This window comes from Echiichthys vipera (assembly GCF_963691815.1).
Source record: "Echiichthys vipera genome assembly, chromosome: 15".
NCBI classification, from domain to species: Eukaryota; Metazoa; Chordata; class Actinopteri; order Perciformes; family Trachinidae; genus Echiichthys; species Echiichthys vipera.
The window spans coordinates 16,762,290-16,786,256 of record NC_139840.1 but is presented as its reverse complement, the minus strand read 5'-3'; the positions used below and the strand labels follow the sequence as shown (position 1 = coordinate 16,786,256).

The following is a 23,967-nucleotide window of genomic DNA, read 5'->3' as shown; positions in this document are numbered from 1 at the left end:
GTTGCCATAGCTGTCTGCTCTGGTCCATTAGCTCAAAAGTGAGGAGGTGATTTTGGTCACTTCAGATGGAATCAGCGTTACGTTGTGTGGATCTGGACCAGCAGAAAAAAAAAATCTGTTTCTTTCAAGTCCTCTGTGTGTGTCCGCTGTGGGACTAGAGTGCGGGCAGAAAGAAGATCACAAGGATGAGGCATCGACCGGGGCCAACTTTCAGTAGACAGTGAAAGGTTCGGGGAGAGTAGAGAGAGGAAAAATTGAATGCAGTAGAGTAGAGAAAGTGACCCAACTGCAGGCTTGATTGACTTGCTGTGTGGAGGAAGGCTGTTTTCACGGTTGGTTAGGTCAGAGAAACACCTCACACACATGCATGAACACAATGTCAATGCACACCAACAGTTGCTTTCTCGTAAATGCACAATGGTGCCTCTTTTGTATCAGATTCCCCAGATATCCAAACGCGCATTTAATGTACAGAAAGAAAACACCCTGGAGCTATAACTTATAGTTGTATGTATGTAAGCCTGCATGTTTGCATGATTCCTTGATCTTTTAACGTGCAATGCATGACGCAATACATTCTTCACAAGAGACAAAGATGATGATGATGATGATGATGATGATGACGATGGCTGTGTAACTGGAATTAATGCAAAACGGTCCCAACCTCCTAAACTGGAATGATAAAACTTTTTAACAGAACAAAACATTGAACACAAAACATTTCAGTCGAATCCTCCATCCCTCCCTCCTCTGTGACTTTGAAAGGCCTAATGAGAGAAAAGTGTATCGATTCTCCTGCATTCTAACACTGTGATCGGAGAATAAAAGAGAGGAAAGATACGGACGGAGGCGCGGGTGGGGGGTGCATCCTATCGAAGAAGCTTCCAGACTCTGCAGCCAACAGAGGAACAGTGCACCCCCTATAAATAATACAGAGGTTTTGTTTCACTGCCTGGCTGTAAAATTGGGTTGTACGCAGAACAAATGTGTATGGCTTTGCTCCCTGTGATTGCTCTCATTTGTGCATATTTACAGTATGTGTCTCACTGTTTTTAATAGTTATTACACTCAGGAATAATGATGAAGGGATGCTGTAAAAGGTCCAAATCAAGAAATTCACTTCTTTGCGACACCTGAAATAATCTTATTATCTGTACTTACTTACCGAATTTCTATCCATTTTAGAACATTTTGGGCAATTATCACGATTCAATCCAACCAAATAACAATTAGTATTAGCTTCAGCACTTTTTTCTGTCCGTAAATAATAAAGCAAAAGCTAGTAGCCAGTTAGCTTAGCTAAGGAGGAAAAGAAACAAGAGTACCAGCACCACTTCAGCTTACTAATTAATACATCCTCTCGTTTGTTTAATCCATACAAAAACTGAAGTGTAAAAACGACAGGTTGCCAGGCAACCAGTGGAGACTGCAGGAAGTTCCAGGTCTCTGCCATTTGTTTCGATCAGAGAAATTGAAAAAAACATCTAATGGATAAATTGCTGAAACATTCAAGTAGTGGCACTACGACTGTAAACTTGAGCACAGCTTAAAAAAAAAAGAAAAAAAAGAGACTTAGCTAGCTTGACAGAGCTCATCTGACAGAGCTGTTGGGGTGCGTGCGTTTGACAAAAAAGGTTGGGAACCACTGCAGTACATGGGCTGACTAACAGTGATAAGGTAAAAAAAGGTTCAGGAATATAAAAGCTTCCCAGCACGCGCAGTCACACTCACACTCATGGGAGATTTGCGTGGTCTACTAACCTTCAAGGGGTGTACTCCACTTCACTGTGTCTTTCATTGATTTTCCACACATTTACTCTGAATATAGATTTTCTCCCTTTTTACTCCTTACCAGGTTGTGTTTATCTTGTGTCACCCGGATAAACAAAGAAATGCACAGTCAATTATCAAAAAGATAAATTGACAGCAAAATCACTATAATACACCCTTGTTATCATTTATTTCTAAGTGTAAGTTTTTTTTTCTGACCACTCCTCTGCTTAACTCTTTCTCTCCCTTATTGTCCACTCTATCTTTTTCTGTCCCTTATCTCTAGTCTTCCTCACCCCTCTCTACTATATTCTCTTATTACAATTATTAGTCTTTCTCCTTTAGGCATCCACTGTTTCCATAGGAACAGTTCTCTGTAGTCGATATCGGTCGTCTAGGCAACAGTGAGCTGGGAAGGACATTTTGTGTGAGAGGGTGTGAATACATGGGCACGTGTCTCATGTTTACTTTACCAGTATGTTCTGTGTTCAATGTTTTTATGACTTTCCAAAAAACATATTTTTAAATAAGTTCGATTTAAATGTTGTGTGTTTAAAATATATTTAATCTCATAGGGAAATAATACCTTTAGTTTCATGTCATATGTAATAGACCCACATGTGCTGCCATTTTCCTCACTTTTCCCTTAAATTCTACTAGTGTGTATCATAGTGTCTAATTCTTCTCCCCTCTTTTCTTTAAACTTTCTCCTTCAGTATTGTGCACACACTGCACATACCAGCATATTCTAAAGTGCAGTCCCTGTAGATTGTAAGCTCTGTCCTGTGTACAGATTTTGTTGTATGTGTCATGAAAAGAGAGGGGGTGGGGTGGGGTGAATCTGGCTGCACAATGATTCCCACAGTAATACAACATAATACCAATAATAAACAACACTCTGTGTGTGTGTGTGTGTGTGTGTGTGTGTGTGTGTGTGTGTGTGTGTGTGTGTGTGTGTGTGTGTGTGTGTGTGTGTGTGAATGCAAGTAAGAATAAATGCATTATTTGTGAGCCTGTCAATGTGAGATTTACTAATGGCCCGGGTTTAACACGGTTGCATATACCAACCCATGTTAGCACATAATAGGACACGTTATCCATGTGAACAGTCTTGTGAACTTGAAACGGTCTTTGTGAGGGGAGGGAGTTTGTATGTGTGCCTGTGTGTCTGTGTCTGTGTGTGTGTGTGTGTGTATCTGCGTCTGTGTCGGTGTCTGTGTGTGTGTGTGTGTGTGTGTGTGTGTGTGTGTGTGTGTCTGTGTGTGTGTATGTGTGTGTGTGTGTGTGTGTGTGTGTGTGTGTGTGTGTGTGTGTGTGTGTGTGTGTGTGTGTGTGTGTGTCTGTCTGTCTGTCTGTGTGAAAGAGAACAGAGGGATTGCGTCCAGCTCTGGGGGCTGCCCTATTCACAGCTGGGACAAACCTTAATGCTGGATTAACAAAAGTATCTACAGATAGAAAGAGTGAGCAGAAGGTGAAAAGTGCAGAGAGTGCGTTGGATTAAAGTGGGACAGAAGACAAGAGGGGCTATGTAAAAAATGTATACAAAGGGAAGGAAGGCCTATATCTGATGATCCTCGGACCACAAGTGCATCTGTGTTTGTCTTTTACTAATACTGTGCTATTGAATGTTTATAATGAACACTACATATGGCACAGAATTAATATATTATACACAGGCCTGTGAATGTTCTCATTTGTCCAGGTCATTATCCAAAGCAATTTCAGTCAAAAGCAACTGGACTTGGTTATTTGTCTAGGAAGACGTTTCACCTCTCATCCATGAGGCTGCATCAGTTCATGTATGCATCTGACCAGGCTGGGACTGGTCAGTTAAGACCAGGAATATATTATACAGCGTATGTACGTATGTTGTTTTAATGATGGTGTTGGTCTGTGCTTGTGTGTGTGAGGCAGGCCATCTGCCAGTGTGAGTGGCGAATATATGTATGACTGAGCACGTGCAGAAAATCATGCGTGAGCTGTGTGAAAATCTCTGGAGAGCCGCGAGGCCTCGGCTCACCAGTCCATCCCCTGACAGACACACACACGCACGCACACACGCACACACACATAAGGACACATGTAGATGCAGATCTTTGACTATGCGTGCATGCACACACAGCCATTCTGTAAAACCACACGTAAGCGCGTGAACAGACTAGCACGGCGAGAAGCAAACATGCACTTGAAAACCAATAAATAAAAGAAAATTCTCTGAAAGCATACACAACCACGATTGCACACCCTGTCTTTGATCCCATCCTCACATCTCTACACATGCGCAACTAGAATTCCAATTACCCACGATCCCTCTCACTCACGTGTGCTCCACTGCTCTACTTTCCTCCTGCTGGAGCTGGAGAGGATGGGGGCTCAACGAGCCAGCGCCCTCACACACATACAGCACACAAAAACCATAGGAGGCATGCACACAAAATGATGCAGAAATACTCACAAACACATGCTCAACGGCTATAAACACATATATGTATGCACACTCAAAGCAGATCCGCAGGTATTTAAACTCAAGCACACAATCACACATACATACATTTGCAGTTTGGGGATGCGCACACACACACACAGACACACAAACTGTATTATACCTAAAAAACACAACAGCATGAATATGGGCAAATGTGCAAAAAAGATGTGGGAGAAAATAGTTCACAAGGCTTTTAGATAAACACAACCAGTGATGTAAATAATATACTTCAACTGTTATCAACATTAATCAGGTTTTAAAGTTAACTGATGCACTGGGACGCACAGCTTCTTCTTTCCTAAACATTACCTACAGAATCCAAATGATCTTTTATCCACCAAGACAGACGTTTTCAAACTGAGATTGGCACAAGAAGAGCTGAAAGGGGTGCGTAAGGAGAAACATGCAAGGGGAAAAATACTGCACGATGTGAAAAGGCAATTAAGGTATGTCAAAACACTTAGTGCCCAATTGCTGCATTTTGCGTCAAAAATTCCTACTTTTTCATTACTCGTCACATCAGAACAAACACTTATAATACATATTTATATAAGAGCTGTGACTCACACTTTCCTTGAATATCATTATCTCCAGTGTCCATGGTGGATAAACATACATAAACCTGCTAAAACACTCTCCTTATACTGTAGCTCCAGAACTTGCCTGAGAGAACTCATGTTTTTAAGGTTTTCTTCGTATTCCAGTGACAGCTTCCTGTACATCCATGCGCACAATAGAAACATGCGGCTTTTAGCTTATCACAGATTTATCGAATGTATTTTGTTTTTGACAAGCGTTCTAACCAAAATCTGTAAAAATGTTCCTTATTGTAAGGTGTAATGTGTAGACCCATGCCTCAAAACATGGTTGCTATGATTACAATGCATACATTACAAAGTAGAGGATCAGAGCACCTGTTCAAATGCTAAGAAAAATGTATGTTCATGCTTTATATATACAAGCAACGAGTAGGACTTGGGGTCCAGTTTTTACATGTATGCTAACAAAGCATTTGGCATAAACTAGAAAAAATCCACATTGTAGTGAATCCATGTTAATAATGTCAGGTTCTCTTTCATAGCATTCGTTTCGTGTCTCACTACGGGAACACCTCCTGCGTGAACTCATCAGAAGCACAATAACACTACGCCAGCCCCTATTGGCTGGCATTGATGACGCCTATGTCAGGGGGAGCAGGGATCCTCCCCCTATATAATAGGCTGACATAGCGAGAGTCGTCATTCAAAAACCTCTTCTCGCTTCTCACAGAAGCCTGTAGACAACTGTATATTGATTGCTAGGCTAAACTGTCCACAGACTAGAGTGCACAACTCGGGTCACGGGCGCCTCGTTGCCAGCTGTACGGTTATCTACTCACGTGAAAAATAGCAATATTTTTCGGAACAACAAGTAGCAATACCCCTTTTTCAAACAGGTAGCAATACCTTACTCAAACAGGTAGCAATACCTAACTCAAACAGGTAGCAATACCTTCCCAACAGGTAGCCATACCTCCAGAAGTAGAAATACTTTCTGCTCCTCCGCTAGCGGAGAGAAAAATAGCAATATTTTCCTCCCCTCTCACCTGGTGGCTGCATAAGCCGTTAGACAAACCTATTAACCGGCAAGCGGTAATAGCACGCTAGCTAGCCATGGCTACTGCTATCAGCCCTGGTGAAGCGGAGAAAAGCCTGAAACTATGCCCCTGCGGTAATAGAATTTCTGGCTGGGACACTCACCCGATGTGTGCGGCATGTCTGGGCTTACCCCACTCTCAGGCTGCCTTAAGCTCCAACGATGAGTGTATCCACTGTGCTGCTTTTCCACGTAAACTGCTCCCGGCCGACTAGCCCGCCTGGCTAATCTGTCGGGGTCAGACCCGGTAATGTGTGAAGCAGCCGCGCAGCATGTGGACGCGGTCATGTCCGAGAGCTTGACCGCTACACCCGGTCCGAGCTGGGCAGACGCAGATCCCCAGCTGCTGGACACCCTTTTCCCGACTCACAAGATAGACGGGGGATGCGTGGGCTACGCTGCCGCTCGCACAATCCTTGGAGGAGATGCGTAGGATGACGGGGATGAGTCGGCCGACTCTGAGCTCCTGTTATCGGACGACGAAGAGGAGGAGGGATCCACCTTCCTTTCTAGCGACCGCGGAGCTGCAAAGCTCTCCGTCGGGGAGGCGGACACCCAGACCTCGACATGCAGGACATGTGCAAGAGCGCCACTAACCGGCTCAGCATCCTGTGGCCCGTCACTCAAGTGGAGGTTGTAAAATCCGACGGCAAGAAATTGCCTAAAGCTAAGAAGTCAGGGAAGCAAGTGTTGCTTATTTTCCCGGAGCTACTCGATGAGATAGCCGTGACCTGGAGAGAGAGGCCATACAGCGAGAGACACCCCATCGGGGGCAGCTCCCTGATGGACTGTGAGGGGATGGAGACCCACGGTGTCCACCAGATGCCACCCATAGAGCCGCTGGTAGCAACCCACCTCCACCCAAAAGCCTCCATGTCCTCCTCGGCTCCCTCTCTCAGCGAGAGCCCTTAATGCCTCTTCCATGCTAATGGCTTACCAGGCTGAGCTAGAAGAGGACATGGCTGCCAAACCAGATACCTCCTCGTGGGATGAATTGCGTCTCCATAAAGTGGCCATTCAAGCTACGGGAAGAGCCATGGGCTTAATGGTTCTCCAGGAGAGGGCACGCTGTGGACTTTTATGCATCGGCAGAGAATGCGCAGTGCCCCCTGTTCTTCTCTCTACGCGATCAGGGGGGCCCTCTGGGGGTGGATGCACTGTCACAGGAGTGGCCGAGAACCCTCCTTTATGCTTTTCCCCCAGTGGCTCTCATTTCTACCACTCTGGCCAGAGTGAGGGGGGGGGGGGGGGGGGGTCTGTCCATGATCCTGGTAGCCCCACGTTGGCTTCCCCAGGGAAGCACTGGCTGGCAGAGATCTTTCAGCTCCTGTCCGGTCCACCATGGCCGCTGCCACTTCGCAGGGACCTGTTATCTCAGGCACGGGGGGAGATATTCCATCCCCACCCAGAGCGGCCAGCTCTATGGGCCTGACCAAAGAGTGGTTCAACCTGAATACAGCAGGGCTTCCTTCTAATGTTATTGACACTATTCAGTGTGCCAGAGCCTCATCAACCAGGACATTGTATGAGCATAAGTGGCGTATGTTTGGGAGCTGGTGCCTGAAATCACAAGCTATTCCTTTTCAGTGTCCTGTGGCAGTGATTCTGTCATTCTTACAGGACCTTATTGAGAAGGGTAAGGCTTTCTCTACTGTCAAGGTGTACCTGGCAGCCATTTCAAATGCCATATCGGTTTTGACAGAAAGACAGTGGGTCAACTCCCTTTAGTATGTAAATTCATGAAGGGAGCGCCGTAAACTGCCACTGGCTCCATCGTGGGATCTTCCCACAGTGCTTGGCGCTCTCTCCTGTCCCCCTTTTGAACCTATGGAGCAGGTGGAATTGAAAATGTTGTCCCTGAAGACAGCATTATTGCTTGCTTTGGCCTCGTCCAAGCATATAGGCGAAATTCATGCCCTCTCTGTGCATGAGGCATGTATGCATTTTTCACCTGGGAATACTGGGGTCAGCATGCAGCCTAACCCAGCCTTTATCCAAAAGGTTTTGGGCCCGTGCTTCCTATAGAATTAGCTGCTTTCTATCCCCCGCCTTTCTCCTCTGAGGAGCATCGGCGTTTGCATAACCTGTGTCCAGTTCGTGCACTGGGAACCTACATTGACAGGACCCAGAGTTTTAGACAGGGCAACCAGTTATTTGTGTCCTGGGCGAAGCCACATGTTGGGAAGCCTGTATCCAAACAGCGTCTTTCTCACTGGATTGTAGGGGCTATTGCCCTTGCTTACACTAGCAAGGGTCTCCAGCCCCCCGCTGGCTTACGTGCACATTCCACCAGGGATCTAGCGACCTCTTGGGCTATTTTTAAGGGAGTTCCCATTCAAGAGGTGTGTGCAGCAGCGTGCTGGGCCTCGCCCCACACATTTGCAAGGTTCTATAAGTTGGATGTCACAGCACCAACTCTAGCGCATATGGTCCTGAGCGCAGGCTCTTCTTAGAGCATAGATCCTACCAAGTGACGTCCCACTGGGGACAGTTGTCTTCTTTACAGGCATGTCTGGCAATTCGGGAGTCAGTATTTTTCCCATAGTGAGACACGAAACGAATGCTATGAAAGAGAACTTAAGGTTATGGATATAACCCCGGTTCTCTGATTAGCATGACTGAGTGTCTCACCAGACCACCCTCCTTGCTAGAGAAGCAAGGAAGAGGTGAGCTTGTTTTGAATGACGACTCTCGTTATGTAGGGGGGGGGGGGGGGGTCCCTGCTCCCCCTGACATAGGCGTCATCAATGCCAGCCAAAAGGGGGCTGGCGTAGTGTTATTGTGCTTCTGATGAGGTCACGCAGGAGGCGTTCCCATAGTGAGACACTCACTCATGCTAATCAGAGAACCGGGGTTATATCCATAACCTTAAGTTTTAAGTTAGGCCTACAAATTGCACTTCATTTCCCAGTCTCTTTTTAAGCTTCACCTTGGAACAGGGTGAGATAGAAAAGGAAGGGTGTTAAAAGCGAGAGAAGGAGAGAGACAATAAAATGGATTGGTTTAATCCACTTTATCCTGGCACAAAAGGTTCAAACAGCATTGAAAACATGCCAAGATCAAGACACAGACAGAAAGACAGACGCACACGGATACACATACAGTGTTCAATGTTATTTGAGCATTTTAAGAATATATTTCACAAATGCTGAAAACAAGACTTACAGTACGTGTTTGTGCGGGACTGTTTTGCCCACTGTGTGTGTGTGTGTGTGTGTCCTAATATGACTGTTCCCCTGGGGCAGTCTTCCCGGCAGTCGTCCAGCTTCCCGGTAATGGAGCAGAGGAGAACTCTCCACAGCAGGAGCCAGGCACAACCAATCAATGTCAATGAATGTCTCTCACTCCCTGCATTTAACCAGCTCAGGATGATGCCATGACTGGAGCCTCCCAACCATGATGGGTGGGTGGGTACACGCTATCTGAGGATTATTTAGGATTGTGGGGTTGCATGATGCTATTGCCAACTCCCTGAACTATGCTCAGTAGGGTAGGGTCCCGTTCCCATTTGAACTGTTACCACTATCTGGAATTCGATACTGGTACCCAACAGTTCCTTTTTTCGATAAACTACTTTCTCTTTTTCATAACAAAAATGTAATTTCAGCTGCAAGAACAAAGTCCAGGCCTATTCATTCTATTTACTTACATTCTGTTATTTATTTAGAACACAAAATAAAACCCTCCCTAACTCCCTCTCTCCTCCCAAACCTGTCCCTACGACCTCCAGCCTGTCAGTCTGACACCAGAGCGAACAGAACCCTGTTCTGTGTGTGTTTTAGAGGAAGTGTAACTGACCATTTTCGGCTCATTCTGCAAAAACATCACAGGAATCACGCTACACCAGAGCAGGCCCAGTTGTGAAACACTGCTGAGAGAATGGCAGAGCATGAACTCAACATCCGGTGAGACAAATTAAACGATTTAAAACACCCATTATAGTCTCCAAAAGACACAAAACAGTTAGCATTTATAAACCTGGGGCGAGAGGTGGTCTGCACAATATACCAGCAAGTTGGAAATTCTCAGCTTGAAAGTTTTCCCTTCATCTTTTGCACACAACAATCGATGACTTGGCTTTAATTCAAATTATCTCACTATATATACAGTGCATATATACTGAGAGTATGCAGAACTACCACAATTGTAATCTTGGCTAAAATTCCAGACTTTACATTAGCAACAATCTCCACTTCAGTGACCTTGAGAAAAAATAAATAAAAGGAATTACTACAGACACCAGGGACACTGTACTTCAACTGACTCTGCACTTTGACTGCCTAGTGATGGAGGAAAGAAAAGAGAAAAAGTTCCATGTATATCAATAAAGTATTATGTTGACCACAGATTTATATAAACAGGTCCAAATATTTTTCAATGACTTTCTAACCAGCCTTTACCTCTTTGAACAAGCCCAAGTCTACCTCTTTAAACAGGACTAAAGGTTAGCGTATTAAAAGTGTTAGTCTGAGATGATATCCAATGAATGAGTCTCCATAGCAACAGTAAGGGACTCACAGAGCGTGTCAGGCTGTGAAATAAATTTCACACCTCAGTGCACCACGACCTCTACTGTGAGATTTTGTGTGCGTGTGTGTGTGTGTGTGTGTGTGTGTGTGTGTGTGTGTGTGTGTGTGTGTGTGAGTGTGAGTGTGTGAGAGAGAGAGAGAGAGAGAGAGAGAGAGAGAGAGAGAGAGAGAGAGAGAGAGAGAGAGAGAGAGAGAGAGAGATTGTATAAGTCTGTGTGCATTTTGGTAACAAAAACAAAAGTGTATTTGTTGATACACCTATTGTACCATGATTCTAAGTACAGTATGTGTGCCGTTGATAGAGAGCAGTGACCAGATGTGTGAGGAAGTTTTTGTTTTTCACATTTTCTTCTATGCGTTTGTACCTTATCTTAACATACATGTATTTACGTGGTGTGTTATCATGCTGGTGTGAAATAAGATCTTTTGATGTGAAGTCGATTTGTCAACTGTCAAGTGTATATTCTTTTGGTTTTTACCTCGACATGATTGCTTCTGTGGGGAAACACTAATCAAAGCAGATTTTAGATTAAAGTGTGCTCCACTCTTTTCCTTTCCCCTCCCTCGTTCTCCCTCACCTTTGCTACCTTCTTCCCATCGGTCTCACACTGGCGCACTGCTCATTAGCTTTCTGTCAGTCTCAGTTTCGGTCCCCTTTTCCCCGCTACTTTTTTTCTGTCAAGTATGCTGTCATGCAGTTTTCCCTCTTTTCCTCAGTCTTCTTTTCCCTTCAATCCCTCTTCCTTGTGTGTGAATTCTTCAGAGATCTCCTCCGTTTTCTCAGGCCATTTTTTTGCTTCTTTCTTTCCTTCTCGCCTGTATTTCTCTTTCCATCTTCCGTCCCATTTTTTTTCTTTTTTTGAGAATTTTTTTTGTAAGAAATAAAAGCAGGCTCTGAACCCTCCTACCACATTCCTACAAGATACACGCATAAATGCGCGCACATAAACTAGGAATCGTGACTGCTGTGCCCGTGCGAGCCACAGTGAGAGAGCAAAAATACACCAGCGCAGAGAGCTATCGACTTTTCTGTGATTACACACAAACACCAGTATTTGCACAGATAGATGCATGGTGCTCAGAGTGCAGCAGAAAGAGAACATGAACCACAATCACTCATTACCATCTCCACACAGCCCCGAGCAAAAAGCAGGTGAGAGGAACAAAAGTGGAAGCAGAAGTGAGAAAAAGAGATGGTGAGAAGGGAAGCAGGTGATGATGACTGAGAAGGAACTCGACTCTCTTATTGTAATTGCTTTCAAACGGGGCTGCTTCACGGCTTCACTTCTTTGGAAGGGAAGTCAAATCCTCCCATCTGTCCCCCAAAACACACTCACTGATCCTTCTTTAATACTTCCTTCTGTTAGAGGAAAACACCCAGGACGATGTTTACTTCTTTGTGCGTGTGTATGTGTGTGTGTGTGTGTGTGTGTTGCTATTGTCAGACGTTGTCCTTAAAAACTTGGCTCATATGCAGCACAGTAGATGCCTTTGTTTACTCCTCGAGTCAAGCTTGTCCCCTGGTTAAGCTCGTAGCATTAAAACCTGAGTTGGTTTGGACTGATCAAAAGCTCCTTTAAATACTTCAGTCTGAAAACATTTTTCATGCCTCATCTTCTCTCCGGGATGACTGTCATAAATGAACACAATGCATCGTGCCAATCCCTTTATTTTAAAGGGACATCTATTTTACCCAGTGACTGCACAGTGCCGTTAACCTGACTTGTCAGATGAGAAGCCGTCATTGGATAGCTTTCCAAATACACCTGGCGTGTGTCGCGCACTGCGTTACACCACAGATCAGCTATTTGGATCAGACCCTCAGCAGTTTATGGAATGAACAAATACAAGAGGATTTTTTTTTTTTTAAAAGAGTTGTTATGACAGCAACATTGGTAGAAGATGATCCTAGAAGAAGGACTTTTGCAGTGGGAGACTGGAGGAGAGAGAGAGAGAGAAGGGCTGTCTGAAGCGGTGAAAATATTCTAAATATAGTGTACACTTAAACTAATGTTGATCATTTTAGGTGGCTAAAGTGAGTTTTGCTGGTGCCCCTGTCAACAGCCGTACTGCTTAGCTTCCGTGTCGATACTCCAAACTGGTGGTGAGCTGACTGTCATCTATACACCGCCTATGGCGAAGTACCTTATATAGCCCCACTTCAAAAGATCCAAAGTATCCCTTTAATGACAAATCAAAATGATCAGCACAAACTCTATTCTGGTATCCCACTCACTGCAACACTTTCAGCAGAATATTCAACTAAAAGCACCATAATATTTAAATTTATGTACACTTAAAAAAATAGCAGGTAAAAGCTGGTATCTTTTGCTTAAATTTGCATTGATATTAGTTGCACTTCCACTAGTTTCTCTTAGTTGTCCTTTCAACCCGCCTCCATTAAAATGATTCACACAATTTGACCTTTTCCACTGTTTATACATTTACTGTAATTACATATTTGGCCTGTGTATTGAGCCTAAACTATGCCTGTAATTACAAACTAAAGTGCATCAAATAGGGCAGTGAGCACATCATGAGTAATTCTGCTCCATTCATAGCTCAGGAGTCACCTACTTCATTTGATAGCAGCGTTCTCTTGTCTTAGTGTGGCAAGGTCAAGCTGGGCTAATGGCCAAAACAATGTCATTGTCACATTGATGCAGTGGTGGTTAGTGCGCCAGTCAGCAGCTGAAGGGCACTCCACGTCATGTAAGTCAACTGATGGGCTGCGGAGATGGAGTGGAAATGTAAAGTGCCACTATTACCGATTTCACCGTCAGGGAGAAGTCATTTACAGATAAACTCTTACTGTAACAGAGCGTTCAAATCATCAGAGGTGTGTAAATACTCTTGTTGCTGGTGCAATACCGTGTGACTGAGTGGTAGGGGACAGATCAGTGAAATAAAATCAGCAGAATATATATTTCAAATAGCCTTTTTGTAAAGTGCATCACTACAAGAAAAGATATGCCACGCTTCCAAAAGAGAAACATCCTTCAACTGATGTAGTATCCGAACGTTAAGTTGTGACGTCACGCCCTTTCAAAATATGGTTTCCGGATCCAAGCCGGTCCAAGCCTCGTATTAATACAACGCCATGTGCTGTGTACCCCATTGATTGAACAGATTTGAGTTTTAAAAAAAACAATTTAACTTTCATTTTACCTCTTTCCTGACAATAAAAAGCATCCCACCAAAGAAAGAGGTGATCGTAAATGTTGACATGTTCGGCCGTTGTTGTCTGTTTTGTTTCAACGGAGCGTTTGGACCCGGAAATCGTATTTCGAAAGGGTGTTATGTCAGACTTAACAGCCAGATAGAAGTTAAACAGACTATAGAAGTTGCTGAAATCTTACTTGTTAGGAGCTAAAACATTTAACTACCATGTGTCACTATTGTATAAAACTTAATTCTAGGATTTGCAAAACGTGCAGATGTCAATTCTGTAACAGCTGAACTGCAAGCTGCCATTTTTTAGCATAGAACCACAATGAAAAATCTGCTGCAACTGAAAAGTTTATCTATTTACATTACAATAATAATGGTATTTGAAGGTTGGACCTGGAGTTGGAGTATTTAGCTTTGACAGTTAAAGTTTGGCACCTTTGTTTCAGTCGTAGAACACAACAGAACAGAAACACAAACGCGTTTATGTTAAAAATCCCAGTGTACGTTTTTCTGTACACGTATATTCAACCCTTGTCAGGATTCACATTTTTTTACAATACCTCTGTTAATGTTTGGTGAATGAAACAGGCGGTGTGAGGGGCCACCTCCCAAGGGGATTTATTTTCCACCATGAGGGCATCCAGCGTGGCCTTCTCTAGGATGACATCAAAGGACGCTTCAGGGAAGGAGAGCTGGCGCACATCCATCTGAAGCCAGGTCATACCCAGGCAGTCGCTGTGTCTGGCACTCATTTTACTGATGCACACGGAGGAGTAGTCTATGTTGGTGATGCAGTGGTAGCCGGCATTGTACATGTCACTGCTCATGTAGCTGTTTCCGCAACCTGAAGGGAAATAAAGGAGAGAGAAGGAAAAGTGAACCTGAGACATGTTGGGAGAGGATAGAAGGTCTTGGGGAGTGTCACGAGAGAGGGAGGGGGGACTGACGATATGTCTCTGATGACTCAAATCTACAATATGTTTTTCAGTACGAGTATAGAATGGTGGGATCAATATAGCAACAAAGTGATTAAACATGGCAACAAAGACTCCTTTGACTGGAACCACCTCCTGTGATTGATGAGACACACACAGACTCTATTTGATCAAGCTGACGTTCAATCATGAGCTGCAAGCTGAATGGAAAAAAAAACACTCCAGAGGACCATATGGGTGCTCATATAAAGTACATTCGGGGGGGGCATCTTATTCTGACATGACCTCAGACATCACTAAATCTGTCACAAGCAACAAGGTTTCAACTTGTAGCTTGTCGCGGGGTGACGAATGTATAAAAGCCGAAGAGGGAGATGAAAGAGGACACAGGGAAAACGTGAAGATTGCCTCTCATGTAGCAATACAAGATGAAAATAATCTACTGAACTCTGCATCTCACCTTTTGGATCAGATGACTCATAGATTGTGTAGATGGAGGAGGAGGAGGAGGAGGAGGAGGAGTGGGTGGAAAAGACAGGCAAAAGAAAAAAGGGGAAGGACGCAGTACTGTAGGAGGAGAACCTAGGGGAGACATACACTATCTTTATTCACATGGAGTTCACGTGTTTTAGCTTTGGAAGTGCTCATATTATCTCATACTTCTGTAGGTCTAGGTGTGAGTGTGTACTTCTGTGTTTAAGAGTATCTGCCTGGGAAGGGAGCAGAGAGTGTAATAGGTGGGGCTGTGACTTCCTGCAGCACATTGGCAACGACACCTTCAGTGCAAACGTGTGGCTGGCGCTTGTTATCACCTTACTGCTTCGACTAATTACCAGCCTCCAAAAGCTGCATACGTGCCAGTGTGTAAGACCGATTCAGTTAGCACCCTTGCACACAACACATATAGGTGTGTGTGCAGTATGAAGAACACTCATAATAACATGTATGTGTCTAATGTATACAACATATATCTAACATCTATCTAACACTTGCAATAAACAAAACAGTAACATATTAAAGTGTATTTAGTTCTGCCTTAATGCTGTGTTCCATAAACTGCTAAATACAACAAATTGCTTGTTGAATTAAAAAAATGAAAGAAAATTTCTTCCAGACTGAACTGAACACAAAGGGCACAATTTTCTACTGATACTCTCTTTCAACTGCAAGTTATTGCAATGACGATAAAAAAACAGTTCTATTCCACGTGATAGTGTGCATTAGCTGCTTATGCCATACATGTTTGTGTATGTGTGTGTGTGTGTGTTTATTAGAGTACTGCCGTGTCGTCCCTTGATAGCTACCCCTGTGACGTTTGCTTCAAAACAAGGGAGAAAATATGTCAGCGCTGTCAAACTCAAATTGTTGAACGTTTACTTTATGGAGGGCTGGAATATGAGAGAATGTGTCAGGGTTGAATTACACAGGCTCAAAGGGTTATTTTTGATAACTTTAATCTTACTTTACTTGTGCCAAAAGCAAGCAACAGCTTTGGAAAATGCGTTTGCATGGAGCACAGGCAACCGATGAATCAAAGGAACACTGGAGATTCTTTCCGTCTAAAAAAAGGGAGGTCAGAAACACTATATAAAATGATGGCATCATCCTTTATGGAAACAAGGACCATCAGTTTACATTCACTTTTCAGTTTATGGTGAAAAAAGAGTTTGCAGCTTTGTTTCCTGCCCAGGTTTGGTGTTCTCCAGTGCGGGTTAAATCCCTCCTCCACTCCCCCCTCAAATCCCCCAAGCATGCCAGACATTGTTTCCGAAGGGTTCCCCCCACTGACACGGTTTTGTGTGTGCGTGTGTTTTCTTTTTCCGTGCACTCGGCTCTGAGGAAGAGGTGTTACATGACAGCTCATTCCAAGGGGTTGTCACGACAATTATAGCTGCCAGGCTTTCACCAAGGACACAACTCTTATTTTGGGTCTGTGACATCAGCTGGTGCCCCCCGCAACCTATGACCTTAACACACACAAAGACACATGCTCACCAATTTATCTGCACACACACACATTGTCAATGAATTGGTCTGACAGGATGTACTGCATGTATGTCAGCCTTTATGTGTTGCATGGGTAGATCCTACAGCGTATGTATCACATGTGTTTATGTGTCAAAGGTTTATACCAGGCTAGTCCAGGCCAATCTGGAGCCTGGAGTCTGGAGTCTGTTTTTTCTCCAGCTGGAAGAGGAAGCTTAAACCTCCTGATAGCGCATCCTAACTGGATTATCCAGAGCGGCAAAAAAGGAGACTAAAGTTAGAGGTGTCATGTCATCTCGTTCTGCTGGCGGTGTGAGTGGTGCGTGTGTGTGTGTCAACGGAAAATTTGAGTCCCGGTCTTATCATACCACTCATAACAAATCGTCAAAAACAAATTGGGATGAACGTCTGTCATCCATTTGTGACGTCTGAACTGTTTGTTTATACATCACGTCGCCGTGTCCATTCATACGGGAAATTCTGCACAAATAGAAGTTGTTTTGTCTTTAAATAGGTGATGAAGAAAACCAGCTGCTAGTGCTGAAAGAAATGTTGGCCAAACAAGGAGGTGGCTCCTTCCTGCAGAATCGGTCCAACAATGGTATCAGGTTGCATGACTGACCTGACAAACCCTTTAAAATTTAAGAAAAAAGCTTGGCACGTGACTTTCACAGGAAAGGAAGCCTCAGCGGTAATACACTGGAATAACCTGGCATTCCTCTGCTGCTCGTACACAGTTAGGTTACCAAACACTAGGAACACAACAGGAGAGAATATTTTCCTAAACTACAATGTTGAAATGCAATTTCTTCACCATAGAGAAGGGATAAGCCCGTTCATCATTCAATCTGTAAAGATGAAAATAGCCTTGGTTATATTGCAAACAGCATAATTACCATAATAAAAACCTAAGATTTAAAAGTGGAACTGACACCTGTTGATATTCATGAGATTTTCCATAAGAAAATAACCCCATTCAACACTTTGCTACAGTAAATCATCAAGCTGGCTGTCTCTGTGGGTGACTGATCACTTCATTTATAGAACAAGCGTATGGGATAGTGTTACAGCAGAGTATGCATTGGTAAATGTAAACTTGGAACTATACCTGATTAAATGATTATATATAAATGAGGTAAAATAAGCTTGTTTTCCATGTGCTGCCCCGTTTACATAAATATAAGAATGTGTCCAAAGCTATGCTCGTTGTGTCTTAGACAACATAAACGGTTGGAGATTTGACCTTTGGGCTTATCAGCTGACCTCCGTCCACATAAACAGCGACTCTAAGAGTCCATCTATGGTCAGGAGGGGTGGTGGGTGGGGAACCCCTGCGAGTCAGCCGGCGGTGTGAAATATCAAAGCTGCTATCTCTGAGGTGAGACGAGCGCAGCAGTGGAAACTCCATGATGTCAGCGGCATGCAGGGCACTCAGCCGCATCCCAGATTGGTTTAAACACATTAAGGTTGTGGACTGTGGCCAGTACTGATGAAAGGTGATGTTCACATGTTATCCAGCAACAACACTGAGCTCCACCACCCCCGCACACGCCGCAGGCTCTGGGCTAGCCAAAGGTAAACTGATGCCACAGTGACACGTCACAAAGTTCAGCTGCAACTATTCAAAATGTCAACATGTGGAAAAAAAAAAAGCCCAAATGGATTGTTTGTTTTTGTGTCTGCGTGCATGTAAATTTATCACGTGGCTACATGATGTATGCTTAGTGCCTGGGCTTGTTTTGGCGGAGGGGTGGAGGAATTTAAATATATCATGTACATATGAAGTAAAGACATGAGTAGTAATATGTATAAACTATATATAATACCTATTATTTTCTATTTCACAATTATAATTACTTAAACATATAACAAGCCTGTGAATGTTCTCATTCGTCCAGGTCATCGTTATCCTCAAAGCAATTTCAGTCAAAAACAACTGGACTGGTTGTTTGTCTAGGAAGACGTTTCACCTCTCATCCAAGAGGCTTCATCAGTTCATGTACGCATCTGACCAGGCCCAGCCTGGTCAGATGCGTACATGAACTGATGAAGCCTCTTGGATGAGAGGTGAAACGTCTTCCTAGACAAACAACCAGTCCAGTTGTTTTTGACTGAAATTGCTTTGAGGATAAACATATAACATATGTGTAATATATGGTATGTTATAAAACTATACACCAGATATAGACTTCATATATCCAGAGGACTTATGATTGTGATAATTAAACATCACCTCTTGATATAGGGGCATGTCATATATTACAGTTATGTATAGGGGATGTGGTATCTGTCAAAAGACATGAGACTTAAGATTACTTGTATTCCACAAGCACTTTTCCATTGTGTACAAAGGCGTGAAGCTAACGTTGCTGTAGTTTTGTGCATAACGTGTGATTAAGTTTGACTGTGACTGGTCTTGTCAGGTAATTAGAAGCCTGCACGTGTCTGTGTTTGCCTGTGTGTGCTCCATGACAATGATGATAGTAGGCAGTGTCACACTGAGCTTTGTTTGAACCAATTTTCTTTTTATCTTCCTTCTAAGTTAGGGTCCACTGTTATCTTATTAATTAAGCATAAGCATTTACGTATATGACAAGCATTTGTTGACATTTGTATGCAATCATAGTCATAAACAAATGCGTGCACATGTCTTTAATATGTTTGACCTACGTGGACTCATAATGCTTGGATGTGCTTGAAACGGTGTAGAGTTCGAACAACATGTCATCAAGCAAAGGTACATACATAGTTGCTCTGAACGGCCACACTCGAAGGTAGGGTTTTATAGAGGTTACATGCGATGAACTGTAGAAATAGAGATGATTTTTTTGACAGTCTCAACTTGAAGGCATTCATGGTGTTGCTCTTCAGTGTGTTTCTGATTAAAAATGCACAGTTTTCCAAGAGTTGTGCTGACTGAAACAGCCTCACAGCTAGCTCGCCCTCTCCCTGAGACAGATGTGAGCGAAAGTGGAGAAGATTCAGTAAGGAAGGAGGAGGTAGATGAAAAGAATGGAGGAAGATATGCCACCAGAGGAGAGAGGACACACACGGCGTAATAAAAATTAAGGAACAGTGGGAAGTCATGGATGAGAGGGGAAAGCAAAAGAGGTCATAATAAACTGAAGAGAACAAGAAAAAAATGAAGCATATTTCCTGTCTTTAAAAAAGCATGACAAAAAAAGAATGAAGGGTAGAGTTGACAAACCACTAAACAAAGATAAGGCTGAAATAGGGAGATGATGCAGAAAAGGAGGGAAGAGAAAAGAGTCTTATTACATTACAATGTGTCCATACATCACCAGCTAACATCCGTTTACGGTGATGAAGGGATACTAAAGCACACAAATGGCCGTGTGTTTCGGTATGTGTGTTTTGGTACGCACATATTGATCTGAGCACAGCCCCATCTTTGTATCTACACCAGATATAAATATTCTTCATTTCCATGTTTTTCAAGCAGTTTCAGATGCTCTGGAGAAGTTGCATCAGCGGCGAGGCCAGATGAAATTCTCTCAAAAGCTCGGCTCTTCCGGCGAGTTCTCCTCACAAGTCTCTTCTTCCCTCCACTCACAAAAGCAACCTCAGTTACATAACCGGGTATACGAGATAATTAGTGACTGAATAATTAAGAGTGTGCCTGTGACAGTGGGACTGTTTGATGGAGTGTGAGCCTGCGTGCGTGTGTTTGTGTGTGTGTGTGTGTGTGTGTGAGTATATGAGTGATGGAGGACTTTTGGAAGGACTCCATTGTATGAATCTGCCTCTCTGCTGTGGCACAGAGCCTAAAGCTTCTCTCAGACCCAAAAACACCAACAGGCACCAGGAACGGGGGTTTAGAAAATGGCAACGAGAAGAGAGAGCCATCTTTTCTCTCTTTATTGCCAGAACTAACAGTTATTGAAAGCCACCCACCTCCCTCTTTATATTTCTATTTATGCCTTGTTACTTTCCCTGCCAGAATTTGTCGGCATTGGCTCAGGAGGTGCCAGGTTCGATCGCCAGCTTCTGTGCAGAGATTGACGAAGCAACCTTGAGCAAGACACTGAACCCCAATTGAGGATGAAGTTTAGAGGATTTATTGTGCAAATAGAGCAGGATGGCAAGGAGTGGGAAAGGCTGGCAGTGGCTGAAGCAGGGCCGATGTAAAAGAGGCTAGGCAAGCGGAGGGGGGGGGGGGGGGGCAGGCATGCAGGTGAGTATGCAGCAGGACAGGAACACTTAATTAAGGAGGAGAACAACAACAGTTAATTAAAGCAGACAGGATCAAAACTAATATCACAAAACACAGTGAGCCTGAAGGCGAAACGACAATCTGGTGACGAGTGGTAGGAGAGCCGGGATGGATATACAGAGCTTGATGAGAAGATTGGAACCAAGTGTGTAGGAAGGCGGAGAACAGATGCTGATTGATACCCACATACACAAACAAACACAAACAGACAATAAGGGGACAGGAAAGACAAGGAAGGCAAAGGGGAAAACGGGAGGAACAAGAACAGGACATGGATATGACAAGGTCATCCAAAAAATGTAGAAATTCAACACTAACAGCTAAATTTGGAGTACAGCAATATCCGAATGATACTTTGAGTCAGAACAACTTATCTGTACATTTTGCCAACATAGGACTAACTGGACCCGTAAGTAATATGCACGATGACCGCCTACCATCACAATCTTAAATCAACTGAGAGATGGATGTTTGATTAATAAAAAAGTGCACTGTCACATCAAATGAATTGGTATTAGTTCAATGTTGAGGAATTTAAATTGTATTTATCCACTACATGATAAGACACACTTTCTGATGACAAAATGTGCTAAAACACAGAATTTAGAAAAATTAAAACAGAAAACAGGCTACACGGTGTTGTAGTGGTCAGCACTGTCGGCTCACAGCGAGAAGGTTCCAGGTTCGCATCCTGACTGGGGTGGAGTTTGCATGTTCTCCCCGTGTCTGCATGGGTTTTCTCCGGGTACTCCGGTTTCTTCCCACAGTCCAAAGACATGCACGTGTTCGGTTAATTGATGACTAAAATTGCCCTTAGGTGTGAATGGTTGTCTGTCTCTGTTCGTCTCTATGTGCCCTGCGATAGACTGGCGTCCTGTCCAGGGTGTACCCCGCCTCACGCCCGATGTCAGCTGGGATCAGCTCCAGCCCCCCCGCGACCCCGACAGGGATAAGCGGTTGATGATGAATAAAACAGAAAACACAGAATTTGGGAAAAACTAAAACTGTATATAACTAAAAGGGTTTTCCGGGGCCCTACACTGCGGTCTGCATTTAAATCCCTCTTTGACCTTAGCGGGATGGAACAACAGCTGAAAAAGCTTTGGTGGAGAACGATTGAAAAGAGCACTAATGTGACGGGTGGGCAGCTGTCAGACAAAGATGGGGAGATGAGAGCAACAGGGGTGAAAATGAGTGGGAGTGAAAGAGAGACAGACTGACAGATAGTGTGGTAGAGAGCCCAAATGGTGCAACTGGACAGGAACACATACACACACACACACACACACACAGCATGAGTCAGGTGTGACAGTGTCACTGCAGGTCAGGCCCTTGTAGAGGATCATGTTGTGACCTGTTATACTTCCAGAAACAACAACAACCGAACCTGATCCTCCCTTGAAATAATAAATAATGGCACAATAAAAGCTATATTAGTAACTATTGTGTCTCTCTCTCTTTCGCTCCCAGTTTCCATCCCACTGAAGAGGCTCTACAAACCTCTCATGAGATCCATCAACACCCCACAATGCATATCAGTGTACACTCACATTCACATCATGACACCCCTTGTCACAAATACAGATGGGTGACAAATTCAGATCTCCAGATCTCTACTGAAAGGATGAACGCCATTCTTGGAAAAGAAAGTCCTTCATTTAGTGTTTAGATCCTCCTATGTTCAACTTCTTAGCCACAGTAGTGTGATGTATACGCAGGAAAATGTATGTTGTTCCAGACTAAAGTATCTTAACAACCAATGGATGCATTAGCTTGAAAGTTTGTACGTATATGTATGGTCCACACAGGATGAACTAAAATAGCATGGCTGTGGTCATATGGTCGTTAGTTTTAATTATATTCTGACTTTGTTTCTGAGAAATCATGTTGTGAGGTGCCATTAGTCACCAAATTCATTCAATTCCAAAATGGATGCAGAATCTTGAAGTGTAACCTTTAGGCTTGTCAAGTCAAGTTTCTTAATATAGCAAAATCCAACAGCAAAGCAATTCAAAGTACTTTACAAAGAACATTTAGTCAGCTGGGATCGGCTCCAGTACTATCCACCACACCACCGTACTGCCCTACCAGTCACCTAACGCTGTCCATTCTGAAAATGAATGGGACACTTTGTAACTAAACTGCCATGTATGGAAGCACCTGTATTCAGTATTCCTTTCCATATATTATTTAGGTTTTCCTCTAATTTATCCCCTATGATCGAGTCTAGTTGGTAACCCAACATTTGCGAAAGTCTTGCAGGATGGTTAAGGTTAGATGGTTAAGGTTAGGCATTGAAATCTAATGGTTAAAGTTGATATGGGGAGTCTGGAAGCTAGTCTCACAGCGACACTTTGCTCAGCACATCACAGGCTCTGCACACAGTAGTTCCCAATTGGTACGGTACAAGTATCACATCTGTATGATTAAAATGCAACCATAAAAAGAAATTAGGAAAATGCAATAACAGCTCTCTCAATTCGAATCTTACCACTGCAGTGGAAATATTGATATCACCACAGACTCTGTAAGTCATGTAGGTAGTACACAGAACTGGAGAAGCTTGTCCAGAGACGTTTGCTTGTACAGTTGTGTTAGCAGCTCTGTCTGTCAACAGCTTTCTCCTCTCACTCCCCTTGATATTCATTAGAGCCACGATGAGTCAGTTGCAGAGGTACCAATATTTATTTTTCCATTGGGAGAGTCTAGCAAGAAAGTATGTGCTTTTGTGTGTGTGTGTGTGTGTCTTTGTACTGAACAAACTGTACTGTTTGCTCTCTTTGACTGGCAGTGTTTTAATCCGTCAGCCAGTGGTGTCGCAGCAGAGAGGAAGGTCATGATTCAGCAAGAAAAATGTGAGTGTGTAAATGTGTGTGTGCGTGCAATCAGGCTCACAGGAATCGTTTCTCTGCTCCCTTTAATCTGCGATTAATCCTCCTCACCTGCACACACACACACACGCTCACACACACACACACACACACACACACACACATGCACACACACACACACACGCACACACACACACACACAGTAGACAGAAAAAAAAGCAACAGAGAAGGACTCACAAATGTCACACTACCGTGTGTAGATAAAGCAGCTAGTCAGTTCCACTCTAGAAAACATCCACAACTAACATACTGTATGAAGCTACCAGATTCAAGACGCACAGAGACATCACTGTCACTGTCAGGTTCTTCCTATTAACTGCATGCAATAAGG

General features: G+C 43.6%; 1 protein-coding gene across 2 annotated transcripts in view; it reads right to left on the bottom strand.

Moving 5' to 3' along the window:
* Positions 1-23,967, bottom strand: part of ece2a (endothelin converting enzyme 2a) — a 75,443-nt gene that overhangs the window by 23,855 nt on the left and 27,621 nt on the right. For both annotated transcript variants that reach the window (XM_083927738.1, XM_083927739.1), the window contains exon 3: positions 14,151-14,434. In XM_083927738.1, coding sequence (XP_083783864.1) covers positions 14,151-14,434 — 284 coding nt within the window. The remainder of the gene's footprint in view (positions 1-14,150; positions 14,435-23,967) is intronic.